Genomic DNA, 16588 nt, shown 5'->3' on the forward strand with positions numbered 1-16588 from the left:
GTCATGAATGAAAATGATGAAAACCTATTTTATCAAACACATAGAAAAAAAAACACAAACATCTTTATTTTAAGAGTATGCACGACAGCCATTTAGAAATAGCACAGCGTCATCCAATCGTCTTTTATACAATAATTAGCATAATATTAACATGATAAACACTGTACAACATGTGAAAACACATACATGCATACCGGCTAACGTCAGCAATATATGACAACCTATAAAACCTGTTCCCACTGCATAATTCATTAGTAAAACTAAGCACTAACCTCACATCTCACTATTACTTTCAAACATACACTTTTTAAAATAATCCACACACACACACACACACACACATGCACAGGGGGCTTACAAATTACTAATGAATTCAGCTTTTCTCTTTTTATCCTCTAATAAAAAGTTATAAAATAGATGCAAAAAAAAGTGTAACACTAAAATAAGTCATTATCAGCAACCTTAACATAATAAACTGGCAGACCTCTTAATAAATGCCGACATCAAAACTGTTTTCCATCACAAACTGGAATTAAAGACTTATTTCCAATATCATATAAAAGACAGACTACGTGTATAAATAATCAACTTATTAACAGATTATATACAGGTTTGAGGGAACTTTTTAAATATTATCCTGGCAGGATTTTATTATTATTTTTTTTATCTTTATCTCACTGAGATAAAGCTTTCTCCAAAACGTCAATGTTGACCAACGGCAGGCACGCGACCTCAGAAAACACCCTGAAAGATATGAAAGAGAATCCATTAACAATCCGCTTCATCCACGTTAACGCGTGAGAAGAGCTGGTTTCACGCTGAACGCCTTCAGATACGTTACCTGTGTGAGTATTTGTTCCTGATGGCTGTCAGTTTGTCGTCGGGAGGAGCTAAAAGCATCAGGTAGAGTTTTCTGACGAGCGGCGCTAAATCTGACACCTGGTAGCCCGAGTGGAACTGAAGGATGGGACGCTGCGGCACAAGAGAAGCAAGAGGGACAGTTTACACCGTCGCTCACAGGAAATGCAGCTGTGCTGAATCCTGAAAGCCACTTTGGCTTCATTACTCCCCTCTGCAGTTTTCAATATGTTACATAAACATTAGCATTTCGACAGGAGCTGATTCTGGAGCCCAGGAGCGAAATAAAATTACCCATCATCCTTTGTACTACTGCTGCAATGATAACTAAAATTTACATAGAAAGACAATTTACATTCAAATTGAACTGCAGTGTGGTTCCCCTGAAGTTCATCTAATGCAGGAGCCGAATAAACTGGAACTGGTTCACCTTCAGAGCAAACAAATAGTTCCTGCCACGATGTACACAGGCTGAGAGCGTTTTCACACCTCTGGTTCGTTTGCTCTGGTCTGAATCAGCAGATGAACAGTTTCTCTCTGCAGACTTTACTCAACCTGGACCACTGAACTAAAACGAGGGAACTGATCTGTACAGTTCTGGACTACATAAAGAATATAAATAACTGTCAGGAGGAGCATTAATAATGAACAGCAGAGGGCAGCATCCACTGTGTCAGCTTTAGGTGCATTTCTCTCCTTGAGAGCAGGTTAGCTGCACTGGCTAGCTAACAAGCAGCACAAAGTTTACTTGTTATCTGTGCAGGAAAGCAACCGGAGTTTTTCCTGCATGCCTCTACAATGTGTAACGCTAGATCTCAGTACACGCTGCATGCTTCTTGGCTCTCTGATGATGAGTTTACTCCCTGTGTATGAAAATTTGGTACCAAATGTCGAGGCATTTTTGTGATACTGCATAGTATTGAGGCAATTCAGTCGGTGCCATAAAAGTATCTAAGTTCAGGACCCAGTCAGTGATGAGATGGTGAACTTGGCGTTTTCTTGTTTGATTTCTTTTCACACAGACAAAAATCAAAATGCAGCACTATAAGCCATATGAGAAGCTTCACTCATTGGTCGGATGTGTCAGGTGCAGAATCACGAATGTAAACTCAGGAAGATGATCTACAGGCCACTTACAAAGGACTATGTTGTCCTGGTCCAGGATCGACCCTGATTCATTGCCTGGCTAGCTGCTACCAACTGCTAAACATACTCATCCGCATCCCACGATGCAATCGCACTTGGCTACGGGAGCCGTGTGACTCAAAGACTCGCAGAGCACAACCGAGCAGTGGGATCAGATTGAGGCCTGAACACAATCTCTAGACTTTAGAGTATGCTTGGGACCGGACTGAGACCACCTCCTCTACAATGTCTGGGTACAGTCGTTTTGGTCAATGAAGTGCAAACAAACTGCACCAAGCAGGAAAAAGAACCAGAGTTTGATTTGACCGCACTAAGAAAGTGTGATCTGAAAAACACATCCAGAGTTATCATGTCAGGGTTCATTTAGGGCTCCAGGTTTACGTTGTTACCACAGTGAAGTAACTACAAACATGAGCTGAACTAGAACCGAGCCATAATAATGTTCCCAAAAAACATTCCTGTTGCACAACTGTGTGGTGTGTGAATCACTGTCGGAGGGAAAGGCTTAAAGACAAACACCTGGCTAACATCTCAGCCCTTCTGGTTTGAAGTCAGCTGCAATAAAGAAAGTTGTTTACTGACATTTGACAGCAGTGCTAATTTTGACATCAAAGACCAGATGTAGCAAGTCAAAACTTCTGGTGCGAAAGTACAAAAGTGACCTAAACTCTGGCAAATAGCGGCTAAACAGGGAGCTAAAAGGCTGAGATCAGAACAGAAACTAGTGCCGTGTGCAGGACCTACCCATCCTCCCAGGTCTTTGGTGACCAGCGCCATCAGCAGGCAGGCGGACGCCAGCAGCGAGCCTCTCTCCGACACCATCTCCATCTCCATGAGACTCATCTCGCAGTAGTACCGGGCCAGAGTCAGCGTGTCCATGCCGGCACTCACACACTGCACAGACAACACAGCAAACACTCAGCCGAGGCTCGGCGGACCCCCAGAGGCCGGGGTCAAAGCCCTGCGGGCCCTGAACGGCCCGCCTCACACTCACAACACGCACCTTGGCATAGCGTCTGAGGAAGCGATAGGCGGTGGGGATGTTGATGTCGAAGGACAGCGTCTGCAGGATGCTGGTCTCCATGGAGATGAGCTCCTCCCTCTTGTATGCGTCATCGCAAATGTAGAGGAAGTCGTCGACACAAGGGGGACTGCGCTCCTGCAGGGTCGTCGGAATAAACCGTGAAGCAGGGCCAAGAAAAAACAGTGTTTGCATATACGTGGAATCCTCCTGCAAGGACCCTCGAGCAGCAACATAATAGAATAGTTAAGTAGCAACACTGAGACATCAAAGTGTTAGCGGTCACAACATCCTCAGGAAATCCTTACGGTGATTTCATCTCATTTCTTTCGAAGACATCCTCTGATGAGAATCTAAGGGGCCGCCGTCGCCGAAGTGGTTGCATGCAGCCGAGCACTGCACTTAAACTACCATTTGACCTGAAGTGTGTGCTGTGTGTCCTTACCTCAAACTTGGAGGCGATAAGCATGGCGGTGGAGCCGACGAGCTGCAGCATCTCCCTGTGGACCGGGGTCAGGGACAGGTAGTGATCTGTCATCTTGACAGCCAGGTACAGGGTCTCGTGGTTCAGCTCAAAGTTCTCCTGCACAGACACATGGAACAGACTCGAGTCAACGTGTTGCACAAGCCAGGGGAAGAAAGAACAAAAAAACAGGTTGTTCTGCTGTGATTTGGCTTTTGGCGCCCAGCTGAGCAGCAACAAACGTGTCCTTTTGAGTTGTATGTGTTTATTTGAACCCCAGGAGCTTCACTTTCACTTCACCTCACCCACCTACCACCCTTCAAATCTTTGATTAACACAAATTCGCACATGCATACACACGACAGGCAACCAGGAAATCTCACCTGCACTTCAACCAGCCAATCGATCAGGATCGCCCTCATCTCGGGGTTGAGGCTGGGCTGCTTGGGCATGTAGTCACAGAGGACGAACTTCTCCTGCACACAGCAGAGGAGAGACGAGACGGAAACAGATCTGCAGTCAGATTTTGTCCACAAAACAGCCCTTTTAACAACACCATCAAACTCCTTTGAGGACTTGTGGCAGTGTTTTGGTTTGGCTCACCTCTCTCTGTTTGAGGTAGTCAAAGATGTCCTTCGCGTACTCCGGACACATGTAACAGTCGTCAGAGTTCTCAGAGTCGATGTCAAACTCCTCTGGGATCTGCAAGGACGGAGGGGAGGTGAGTAACGAGGAGGACACAACGTGAGTCAGAAGCTCCTTTGGTGAATTATTTTCCTTACAGCTTGTTTCTGCAGGTGTGCAGGCACTTCACGGGCAGCAGGGGGCGCAGCAGCCACCAGCTCTTCTGTTGGAGCTGCTACATCCTTCTGCGCCTCCTCGACAGCAGCCTTTTCCTTCTCGGCGGTCGTCCCCTCTGAGCTCACAGACGAGGACCTGCAGGGGGAGAGGGGCTGCAAGTTACAGACCGAGGCAACAACAACTCACAGAGAACTGAAGTCTAGAGGGAGAGAACGGCGAAAATAAAAACATGGCCGTCTTACTTTTTCAGGTTGGCCTGATTCTGCGCCGGCACTGAGGCGCTGCTTGTTTTCTTCGCCTGCTTGTTCGCCGTTGCCTTCTTCCTCCCTGGAAGGCTGATCTGGACTTTATGAGCCTGTGAACAGTCAAAATGAGATTTCGTTTTCTACTCGCCGACAATAAAATCCCACATCAAAGAGTGCAAAGCTGACCGCCTGATACCCTGTTTGTTCCACAGTGACAGTTTCACACCCACTAACGTACAGTACACCTTCACAGCAGAGTGGAGAAGCCCAGCTACACCTTCACACCAAACCCAGAGGATGCAGTGTGTCACTCACTCGTGAGCACAAAACACACACAAAGTAATAATACGATAAGTTCTCTCTGAGGTCAGGCGACAGTCCACACCAGAAGACTGAAACTCGTTAGTTTGATATTGAAGCCGAGTCGACGTTTGGTTGCACAACAGAGACGTGCAGCTCATCTTACAACTCTAACCTGAACTCCAAACTAACTAATATTAAAGCAGAAAATTTGCTCCCACTTACTTTGAAAAGCTCTATTTTAATGCAGTGCTACCAACCATTTTGTCTCTTCTGTCCGGTCAACTTTGAACACTTTGCTACGCCATAGCAAAGAGGCTAACGGCTTAAAAAAGCTGTCAATGACTAAACAACAACAAAAATAAGTGAACTGAATTATTCAACCTTAGTCTACAGCAAGAGCAAAATAACAGCAGTGACATCAAGTGGCGAAACAATCGGCTACAACATCAAACGGTTACTGGGCCGATTAAACTAATATTATAACAAACACGTAATGTAACTGTTAGTAATCAGCGGTTGTTTACTAGAAGCTTATCGAACACCATATTTCTGCTTGCAAAACACTACACCGTTAACTTCTAATGTCAAATTTAGTCAAGTGTAACAGAGCGTGACGCTATGTTGATGTTTGTTTACTGTCATGGAGAACATGTTGCCGACACAAAGCCGTCATCACAAGATATCTCACCTTTCAAAATGATGCTCCACCCCAACAGCTTTCTCACTGAGGACTTCACTAAAGGCTCAGTGTAAGATCTGAGCTGCAGCTTATGGTTACGTTGGAACTATTTCAGCTGATGCAACCCTTAAAAATGTCAGCAGCACGTTGACTACATCCTAACGTGCACAGCTAGTGCAACACAGCGCTGATGAATAAAGATGATGCTCACTGTCAGAGTGTACGGCGGCCTGCAGGGACACACATACACAGATGCTACAGCTAAAAATGTCCACTGAAGACAAATCAGTGTTCAACAATGCACGAATGCCAAGAGTGTCCATATGAAAACAGCATTTTTTCACACAGTGACTGAGGAGGTGGTCTGATTCTCTGTGTGAATATGGCATCACGCTGGTATTCCAGTTCAGACCCTGGCCTGACTCCATGCTGTCTGACCCCCACCACCGTGTTGCAGGGCCCAAAAGCTTCCGTCGCTGCTGGGCCGACAATCTGGCAAACAGACAACTGACAGCCTGCCGTCAAAGACACGCGCTGGGAGATCATCCGGAGCTCAGCAACGTTCTGTATTCAGGCAGCAGCAAGTGAAACGTAGCCTGACAGTATCGCTCTCAGACAATAACTCCAACCTGAAGGCTTATGAGGAAGAACATATTTGTCAGAATCAGATATGACCTGTGCAGTAAAGAGCTCTGCAGCATCCTGATAGATCTGAAAGCTTAAGTACAGCTACTGTGTGTGTTTTGGGACCAAAAACCTGAAATATGATGGATATTTGCTGGTAAAAATGCTTTAAAATCACAAAAGTTATAATATTTATATCTACTCATGCACTGTATGTCTGACAGTGTCCCAAGTCTATTGTCTGTGCATCGCTGTGGCTTCAGCAATGAGCAATGCCGCAGTGCACAGGCGATGGTTTAACACAGCAATCGAGCCAGAGGAGGCTCAGGAAGTTCACACATTCACTTGATCGTCAGCTGCTCAGTTACACTGTCAGGAAAAGCAACCCGCAACACAACCAATGTCATCATAAATACTAAAGAGACTAAAGAGCAGCCAGGAAGCCAGTTTTATGGCTAAAATGGTAGCGAACGTGTGCATCAGGCTGACAAATGTTGTCAAAACGCCAGGCAGCTGTTGTGCAAATGACTAAAGTGAAAAAAGCACAGCAGACATTACATTCCCGCGTCATGAAACCAGACTACATGGAGCTTTTCTAATCGTGCAGAGAGGGATCTGAACAGGAGCAGACTTTCTGTCTCCTGTAGACAAAGCGTCTCCACCTGCTTCATCTAATATGTTTATGTGGCTTTGACCCCGGATTGCTGTTCACTCTTGCAAAACCAGAACCCCGTAAGACAAGACTTACATTAGTGATGTCAATAAAAGCTGTCCTCTTCTTGGGGGCTCCGTGAGGGGGGGAGGAGGACCTCTTCACCTGCGGGCCTTCCTCCTGCAAGACAACAACGGGAAAACTGAAAACACACCTCTCACTCACAAGTGCATGCACAGACTGAAAAGAAAACATGATTTCAGCACAAGTCTCGCTGGCTTAGTCCTTTAAAACGCCATGCACATCTACAGTCTGCTGCTGCAAAGGCTGCTTTGTTTACAGCCTTTCCAGCTAGCGAGCCTGCTGTTTAAACGACCGTGCATGTCTCTCTTACCTGGTTCTCGGTGGCTGCTGCGGTCAGCTTGGGTATCTTGCTCCCACCGATCGCTGTGGGTTTCTTTCCCCTCGGTACAGGCATGGCTGGCTCCTTTATTCCCTGAAAACAAACTCTGCAGCGGCTGCCCTGTGGTCTGCTTTCCAAAGAAGACAGGGGGAAAAATCGTTTTGTTTTTTTTTCTTAAAAAAAAATGGGCTGTGGTGTTTAGCAGTTTTAGCTAGCTGTAGTAGCAGCAGTAGCTAAAACGCAGTTTAACGTTACGCATCTTTGTGTTTGCCGGATGGAGTTTCCTCACGTGAACTGGTCCTACGTTGAAATATCAAGTTAAAAACGATTGTTTTGACTTACCGTGTTGTACGGTTCCTGCTGGTTTGACTCAGTGGACGACAAACGACGAAAATAGCTTGTTTAATTGTTGTAAATAGTCCAGGTTTACTGTCTTCCTTCGCATCCGAGACCTCAAACAAAAAGTGTTTCTGCTGCGGATCCAAATCTGCTGCGCCTCGGCGTCATTGGCTGGAATTTGAGCCGGCGGACCAATCAGAAAGTCGCTAAGGATGCTGTTGCTAGGGAGCGTTTGTTTCAAAGTAGCGGCTCCGCCCGGTGGATCGCTGTTGAAAGTATTTATTACCAAAGCAGAAGCATTAAAATCACCCATTATATATGAACACGTTTTTACGTTATATTGTTTATTTTTTATGTGATTGAGTAACTGTGTTATTTAGTAAAGCGAAATCCACTTAAAAATTCTAGGTGTTTGTATAAATTGCATCCGCCCACCTCGTTCCCTCGGACTTATCCAACGAACCCAGGAGGAGGAGCGTGTAGCATTTTCAAACATACTAGCAACCAATGCCAGTTTCAGCGCTTATTGATGTTTTCTTCAGGACAAATTTTAAACAACTCTACACGTGACATAGATTACGTACGTTAGTGCGCGTGATCAAACACGAGTGCGCTGTCAAACAAGTCCCTCGTGAATTCATTCACTGTTTATTCATACTCTACATATGTTTACATTCATTTCTACTCTCATTTCACTGTTAATGCGTATTTGAATTCACCATTAAATATTTTACAATGCATGAAAGCAGTCACAATTTCCTCTGGGCGAATACATAAAGCACACAGAGCAGTATGCACACACACGCCCACGTACACATGTATGTATTGTTGAAAGCATTCGTGTGATCACTAAAGACCCACCCCCATAACCCAAAGCATAACAGAAGCCACTGCAAAATAACTGATATTATGGTATATTAATTTAAGGTCTTATATTGTAGAAATTGCATGATACTGATCAATCATGACTTACATCTCCTGAGGAAGACCATGAGAGGTGACTGAAAGCTCCTTAGAGTTAGTATGATTCTTATTTCTGATTTCTGTGCATGGTGCCCTGTGCTGACTCTCCTGCTTGTTTTTCACCTGCATTCACAACCCTCGACCTATCTGATATCGGCTGTTTTCCCAATTAACAGTGCATGAATACAGAATTTCAGAAAGTCAGAGGGTATATTTTTCTCTTAAATGTTCCTTTTTTTCAGTTCGCTTGTGTCATGCAGGTCTGGCGTGTTCTGATTTCCCCTCAGGCAGCCACACGGGATGATCATGTTGAGCAATGAGCTCACTGACACAAAGATAAGTATTTCCTGAACTGGAGCAGAAAGAGCACAGTGGGCCTTCTGGGGCCCACAACACAGAGTTACTGCAGTAACAGTTTGGATAATAGGAGGGCCATAAAATGACATTCATGCACCCGGAGGGCAGGTTCGGGACAGACAGCAGGGGAAGCTGGCAGCTAACATCCAACCAGCTGCCATTAGTTTGGGAGGGCCATCTTTGATTCTTGTCTGAATAATGGGAATAGACGCCATAAAGTGTCTCTCAGTCTTGTTAAGAGAGCAAAATAAATCTGAGATTAATTCACTTTGAAGCCACACAGCACTATGTCATCTCTGAATACGCCCTCTGAACACACTCTTAAGTCTCTCTGGACACAATATTCAACCCCAAAATGAATAAATATGCCCTGTTTCACTTTCGCGTGAAGCACAGAAAACAGGTTCATCCAAAAAAAAAAAAGAAAAAAAAAGTCCCTGGGCTCGTTCCATTCCAGCATTCACCCCACGTTCGCTTTATTTTCAGAGGATACTTGAACGCAGCTTCGAGGCCGACGGTTCATTTTACTTCACCGCCCCCCCTCCCTGCTGTCCTCAGTTTATCCAGAGTGCTCCATCTGAGCTGGGAGGAAGTGGAGCTAAGCTAAATTTGCATTGAATTCAGGGTCATGGAAGTAATGGGTCACAGAGAATTACACAGAATCAGTTTGTTGGAATGTCGAACCTGTCCACTGGAGGAATGTAAATAAGTATAATACGAGGGGTACTTGTATTCTCCTTGAGTATTTGCTTTTCATGACACTTTATACTTCCTGTACTTTAGAGGGAAAGATTGTTCCCTTTATTTCACTACATTTAACAGCTTTAGTTTTCCGTCACTTTCCAAATTAAGATTCAACATTAAAACATTTCATGGCTCCAGCTTCTCAAATCCGAATATTTGCCATATTTGTTCTTTTAATTATTCTAACTAATTGTTAATTTTTATAATTTTCCTCAATACTTACAAACCGAACAATCAACTGATTCATCAAGAAAATAATCAAAAGTACAATTTGCATTGAAAATAATTATTATTTGCAGTCTAAAAGAAATTCACCTCAACCAGCTACAACAGTAAAATGCTGCTGACACACTATTGCATCAGAAATCCGTATTCAGTCACAGGGGCCATTTTTCTGCACTGAGTACTTTTACTGGCAACACTTGAAGTACATTTTCCTGATTACACATTTATACTTTTACTTGAGTAATATTTTCAGGACTGTGAGTATTTTCACAGGGTGGTATTAGTACTTTTACTAAGTAAAGGATCTGACTACTTCCTGCACCATGAAACAGTCTGCCTGTTGTGCACCAAACTGGAGTTAAACCAAACTCTATCTGGCCAAGATACTGGTCTGATCTAAGAGGCTTTACCTCCTCTGCATCCTCTCCTCTTCCTCAGCCGTTCACCTCCTCCTCTTCTTCTTTCCCTCTTCATCATTTTCACCTCATAAACAAAGGAAACTGTGAAGGTGTACATAATTAAGATGCATTTGTCATTTGCTCATGTTTCATGAGAGAATAGATACTGCAAAACACTCTCACTCTGCCTTTCTGCCTCTCTCTCTCTCACACACACACACACACACACACACACACACACATACACAAACTCACATACAGGAAGTGAGTGAAACTCGTTTGTCAAACCATTTCCGTGTAAACTCAGTCACACAGGAGACACCAGAGAGCGAGCCATCGCCCGTCACTGACTGGTAAGTTGGTCTGCAGGGTGCATACGCTGCCCGACGTTTCCTGTATCTTCTTTTTTCATATTTTGTAGTGCATTTACATAACTTTTGGCTTTAATCTCATCCAATTGGCCCTCACAATGCCTTCCGTGTCTTGCCAGGCACAGTAAATCAGAAGCTACCCTTTTGAGCTGCCATACTTCATAAATCTTCGAACGCAGGTTTATTTGCCTCGTTTTCGTCAGTTTTATCTACTTTGATGTGTCAAATCTCTTGTCTAAACTATCTTCTAGCTAAAATCTTGAAATATAGAAAACAAATGATGATTTTGAAGCCAGTTTTGGTAATTGGATTTGTCACATTTCATAAAAAATACTGAAAATGCACAAAGAGGAACGCCAGTTTTAATAAAAGGTCATCTGGGGCATCGCACTTCCAACCATACTTTGCAACACACCGTGTGGCCTTTGTGCTGGTTACCATGAAGAAGCTGTGTCTGGGTGTCGGACTCTCAGCGAGGCATGTTAGTGTGATCAAATGAGAAAGTGCTGTCACAATCAACAGCCGTTGTTTAGACAGGGTTGCGTAACACTGCTGCCAGTCACAGCGTCAGGAAGCATGTGTGTGTTTGGGAAAGACGTCGTCGCCGCATGGGATACGTTCCATCTCGAAAACCTGATCTTCAGGGCGCATTTTTTGTCAAACTTCTAGGTCATTTTGATAGCAAGATGCTAACTGACTGGATTCATCAGTCATTTCGCAGCAGTAGCTGTAGCTAGTTTGTCAATCAGAAACCATCCTAAAATACAGCTTACTGAGAAACTGCGATAAAAAGAGAGAGTTGAAATGAGCATATTTGATGATAATGCATTCTGTCTGCTAGCCAGATTAAGTTTTGCAACTTGAGCAACAATAGAAACGTTGTTAGCAAGTGCTTACTTCTTTTGTGTTCGCCAACTTATGTTAATGTTACGGCTATCTTGCAAAATGTTAATCTGAAAATACACAATGCAGTAAAAAACGCTAATTATCTCAAACATGTAAACCTTTCTGAAACAATTTTTAGCTATTTTGAGAATCATTTTAAAAGTTTTAAGAAATAGTTCACCGTTTTAGAATAGATGAAAAAAAAAAACTATATTTCATGTCTGTATGAGATCATGATCTTCTCATGTACCTCTCAGCAAGAAAACAAGTACGTGTATTTACCAAATTGTTGAACTATTCCATTAACATTCGTGGAAAAGAGCTTTATTTGGGAAACACAGCTTTCTAGACTCCCGGAGCAGAATAACGTCTGGACTTGATTCAGAGGACTGGCTCTCGAGTCGATGCCCTGGAGAGCAGTGGTAGCTGTGCGACTTTCCATGTTGTTTCCTATAAATAACTTGTTGCGCTGACACACTCGCAGACTCTTTCGCCGGACATGAAAACCAACACCCCTGTTTTCTGAATCGAGCCGAGTGAAACAAAGACCCCTTTCAAACGTCCGGCCTTTTTTTTTTTTTCCATTGTGATCAAATGAACACAGATGTGCCCTTTCGCGTACGCGGCGCAGATCAACGGCGTATTACTTTTCGTGCAACATTTGCTTTGCTCCACTTTTGTTTTTGCAGCTTCGACTCTGAACGATGAAATAAAGCTCCGTCTCAATTAACTGCAGATGCGCGCAAACCCGTGTTTAAAGAAATGTCAGACTGCTGCTGTGGACACCAGCGCAGTTTTTCGGTCTGATCTGAAACCAAACCGAGCTTCCTGCTTGCTGGCTGACAGGCTGTGGTCGAGGCCTCAATCTCACTTTCCATCTGAGGCTTCAGACGGGACTTTTGGTTCTTTGAGCCCCCGTCTTCTCTTCCTCTATTTTTACAGAGTTCTGGTTACTTTCTCTTTTGCTCTTACATCCAGTATAACAATCTGTCAATTTGTATTATACGTACTTTTAATCTAATCTAAAACAGAGCAGTGACTAAAAGGGAAATGATGCACCTTTTAGGGGCAAAACTCATGTACTGCCTAGCTTTAACTGAACATACTGGCAAGCAATATTCTCATAAAAATACAAAAATGAACTAATTATAGGAACAAGGCAGCCCCTTAAAATATCTTTTCTGTGCTTGTGCCAAGTCCTGGAATTTGCCATATTCTTGTTGCAAAAAAAAAAAGGGGGGGGGGGGGGGGTTCCAGGAAAAATACTTCCTTCACTTGTACTAAGATTATTGCTTTATCCCCACAGGATCCCATGCAGGCAGTGAGTGCAGATCCAAGGATGCCAGAGCCCTCTCCAGAAAACTTTGGCATTTCTGAGGGCCTCAAGAGAAGCCATCTAAACAATGGGGCTCTTGAGAAGTTTGCCCAAAATATGGCCGACAACATTATCCAGTCGTTTCTGAGCCAAATGGAAATTGTGGGACCTGAGGTGGACTTCAGGATGTCCAGGTTTAATCAAAACCAGGAGATGTTAGCTGAGGGATTAGCCTCAGCAGTCATTGAGGTTGCTCTCAGGGAAGTGTGTGGAGGTCGAAAGGTCGAGGATCACTTAGAGGGTTTCCAGGGTTCAAGATCAGCTGGGTTAAAGGTGGCTGGTGAACAGGGTCAAGATCCGCCTTTAATGGATCAGTCTGAAAGCGAAGGAGGCGTTTTGGACATGGATACAAAGACGGATCCAGGCAAAGAAATCCAGACTTCCAAAGACGCCCAGCACTGTCACCACCCTCTGTCCCAGTCAGGGCTCCCCCTCCTGGGATCCCTCGACTACCCCGACGCTCCTCCAACCACGCCTCTCCTCCCCGAGCTCGAGAGGAGCAGACACAGTTTCGCCAGGAAGCTAAAGGGAGGCTTGGCGAAGGTTTTCCTGCCTTCACCTCCTCCGCCAACCCCACAGGACAAAGAGGACAACTCTGACAGCGCCGCCCACGACCCCCGGGTGGAGTTAATGGAGCATCTGATGCAATCGCTGCCCCAAGATGATTTGGCGAGAGACTATTTTGAAGCAGGGGCTCACCGTGGAGCCAAGATGGAGGCTTTTGCTGAGGCTCTTTCAAGTGAAATCATCGGCAGGGCCCTGAGTGCCAAAAACCAAGATGATAGCGATCTTCATCTACTAGCCCACCAGCTGGCTGAAACCATCATTACCTCATCCCTTGATGAAGCTAGAATGATTGTCTAGTGTTTTAACATGACTAGTGGGATCATATTTGTGACACACACAAGAGAAGAAAAACATTGATATCCACCCCCACGTTGCCTCCAGGCTGACTGCCATGACCTGACATTTTCACTGAAGTGTGGCTTACTGCGATAATATTGTTTTATAATCTGAAGAAGATTTTTTTTTTTTGACTGAGTTTATTTCTCAATAAAGCTCAGTTAAAGCTCATCCAGATGAAGAGTTTAAATGCGAAACATTACCTATTTATTGAAAGAACTGAGCAGAGATCCAACAGAAAGACGGTTGACTCGTAGTTAAAACAAACTGTGGCACTTTTACGTCCTGGAAGCTGCATGTTTTCGATGGTGGATGATAAACCTGAGGTCATGTTTTTTGTCCAAGATGGATAAAAAGTTCACTGGCAGGAAAACTCCAACGGTCCTGAAAGCAATTTTGACTGGGATACAGGTGCAGTAACCATAAATGCCCATTAGATGGCAACACAGGAGCAATGTGCCTGAATATTTTCAGCATGAGGTCAGTGATGGTCCTGAGTGATGACCTGCCAACATTTATCTTAAATTTAGCTGTTTTGCTGCAAATATGCATGTGAGATTGTTGAGGCTTTATGTGCATTGTTAATAAAATGTTTTGTGTGTCTTCATTCTGCTTTACTGATCAGGTCTTCATTTTAAAACAGGAATCAGAGTCCTGCTGAATAAAGACTAAAGACACTTTCCATTTTGCACTGACACACCCTTCATATGTTTTTTTTTTTAAGTATAACCACCAAATTTCATTAATGCAGCTATGACAAAGAAGGAAACTGCATTATGTTTGGTGAATTTGTCACACCACAAGTAAATGGTGCTCGACACCACGTTTTAATCAAGCGGAATGTTGGGAAGTTATTCGGTTATTTCCAATTGTCATCGGCCTAAAAATCTTAATAGCTGCAGTATGATTCATTCATCCCCCGGACTGAGCTGAACATTTGCATTTGGACGAAGCTGTGTTTTGGCTCAAAGGAGACTAATTTTCATACTCACTTATGTACTGAGGTCAGATCCGGAAGAGGAAGGAGCCGTGGTGTTTAACCAAACAGTGATGTGATCCTGCAGTAAAACGCTCGTTTTTCTTTTCTGTCTTTTCCTAAATGGCACAATGGACAAATACACTGACCGGGGATCTTAAATGAACTGTGGAAGAGCATTTTTGAATGAGGAGCCGTATGGTTCCTAGTCACGCGTTATTGTGCACACACTCCTTCGGCTGGAGAGAATGGGTCACAAACACACAGTGATGCTCGCTCTCTTATGTTTGCATGTGTGCACGGTCGCATAAACACTTGTGGAAACAATACAGAGCACTTGTCTGTCTCTCGCTCGGATGCAGATGGAGCGAGTGGGAGAAAAAACAAAGTCAGTAGGTGCACAGTAATAAGAGTGTGTGTTATCATTGGCTCAAACTAATAACATGCATAAAGGCTCTATTGCATTTAGAATTAGGGTGTAGATTTGACATTTAGATACAAGACTAAAGTCCACTATTTGGGTCCACGCTGAAATATCTCTAAACCTATTGGATGGATTGCAGTGAAAGTTCATTTAAACAGTCACGGTCGCAAAAGGATGAGTGCTGTTGCCTTTGGCGATCCCCTGACTTTTCCCCCGGCACCGCCATGAGATTCTGTGGCTTTCAGCGAAATGTCTGAAGTCCCATAAAATCTGCCACAGATATTTGGTGATCCCTTCACTCTCCATCTAGCGTGGGCACACGTCAGATAATGACATCCCTATCAGCCTCAGCTTTCTTTGGTGCTAAGCAGCATGTGTTAGCATGCTAGCAAGCTAAACTAAGTGGATGTTCAGACCAGAATCAGCCCTGTGCTGGGGGCTGTGTGGGTGTGGGTGTGCTGCTTCAGGTAGCTGGTGAGACAATGAACTACGATGAAGGAAGCCCAATGAAGATTTGTGACTTTGAATTTACAACTCTGGAAACTTCTGGCTTCTTTTGCTTGTTTTGCTGGAGCCCTTCCGTTGCTCCCCCCGCTGCACCACTGGACTGGCCTTCAAATGCATGTGCATGCACACAAAGCTAACAGACGTCTGCTCGAAGACGACAGCGACGGCTTAACGCCAGCAGGTTAGCGCTGTCATCGCAAGCATTTAGCATGCTGATGTTAGCATCTGACTCAATGCGCCACAGAGCTCCAAAACATCGACGCCTGTTTTTAAAAGATTAAACGCTGCGAACCTCAGCTGTTAATTGGAGCCGCACACACACACACACACAAACAGAGCACAGTACACACACGATGACTTGGCTGCGGCGTGCGATAGTCTCTTGAGTCTGATACATAATACGTAATGGAATGCTTAGTCTGAACTTTTCACTCCCACTGCTGATCACCATTTTGTTTTCTCACCACAGGACACTGACTTACTGACACACTCACACACAAACACGGAGTCACGCACGTGCACGTAGACGAGCTGCGGTGCTGGGTGGACAGCTGTGGTGTCAGAGGACACACACACACACACACACGCACACACGCACACATCTGGAGAAATGCTTGTTGTGTTGTCAGGTGGTTGGCTGCCAGAAAGAGAGGACGACTGAGGGAGGAGATGGAAGAGGGAGAAAGCACCATGACACAAAGATGGATAGCAGCAGGGTTTCTGCATAGTAAAATGGAAATAAATAGCCAAAGCACTTCATCTCCTTGTCTGCTTGAGTGGAGGGTAAACACACCTAAATTCAATTTATCAACCTTTTATATGTAAGTGACAGAGCGCTCATCCACCAGATGTAAAAAGTGTTTCTAATTTAACAACATACATCACCATAAGAAGTGTTCTGGGAGGACTTAAGATATTACACCAAT

The 16588-nt window shown here is 44.3% G+C and overlaps 2 protein-coding genes across 3 annotated transcripts; one reads left to right on the top strand and one right to left on the bottom strand.

Moving 5' to 3' along the window:
• Positions 1-43: 43 nt before the first annotated feature.
• Positions 44-8233, bottom strand: ccnb3 (cyclin B3). 2 transcript variants are annotated; one of them, XM_041965207.1, is made up of 12 exons: positions 7538-8233; positions 7187-7325; positions 6889-6972; positions 4532-4644; positions 4271-4424; positions 4092-4190; positions 3872-3964; positions 3471-3608; positions 3008-3163; positions 2749-2898; positions 842-972; positions 44-744 (listed from the first exon to the last, which is right to left on the bottom strand). In XM_041965207.1, the coding sequence occupies exons 2-12, from the start codon at positions 7268-7270 to the stop codon at positions 675-677; spliced, it is 1272 nt and encodes a 423-aa protein (XP_041821141.1). In that variant the 5' UTR covers positions 7271-7325; positions 7538-8233; the 3' UTR covers positions 44-674. The 2 variants fall into 2 exon arrangements, with proteins under 2 accessions (XP_041821141.1, XP_041821140.1); XM_041965206.1 differs by having other exon boundaries at positions 7187-7322; positions 7538-8232.
• Positions 8234-10510: 2277 nt separating this feature from the next.
• On the top strand, positions 10511-14362 carry si:dkey-171c9.3. Its single transcript, XM_041965348.1, has 2 exons — positions 10511-10574; positions 12784-14362. The coding sequence occupies exon 2, from the start codon at positions 12790-12792 to the stop codon at positions 13714-13716; it is 927 nt and encodes a 308-aa protein (XP_041821282.1). The 5' UTR covers positions 10511-10574; positions 12784-12789; the 3' UTR covers positions 13717-14362.
• Positions 14363-16588: the final 2226 nt, after the last annotated feature.

The sequence above is a fragment of the Chelmon rostratus genome, chromosome 23, assembly GCF_017976325.1.
Source record: "Chelmon rostratus isolate fCheRos1 chromosome 23, fCheRos1.pri, whole genome shotgun sequence".
NCBI classification, from domain to species: domain Eukaryota; kingdom Metazoa; phylum Chordata; class Actinopteri; order Chaetodontiformes; family Chaetodontidae; genus Chelmon; species Chelmon rostratus.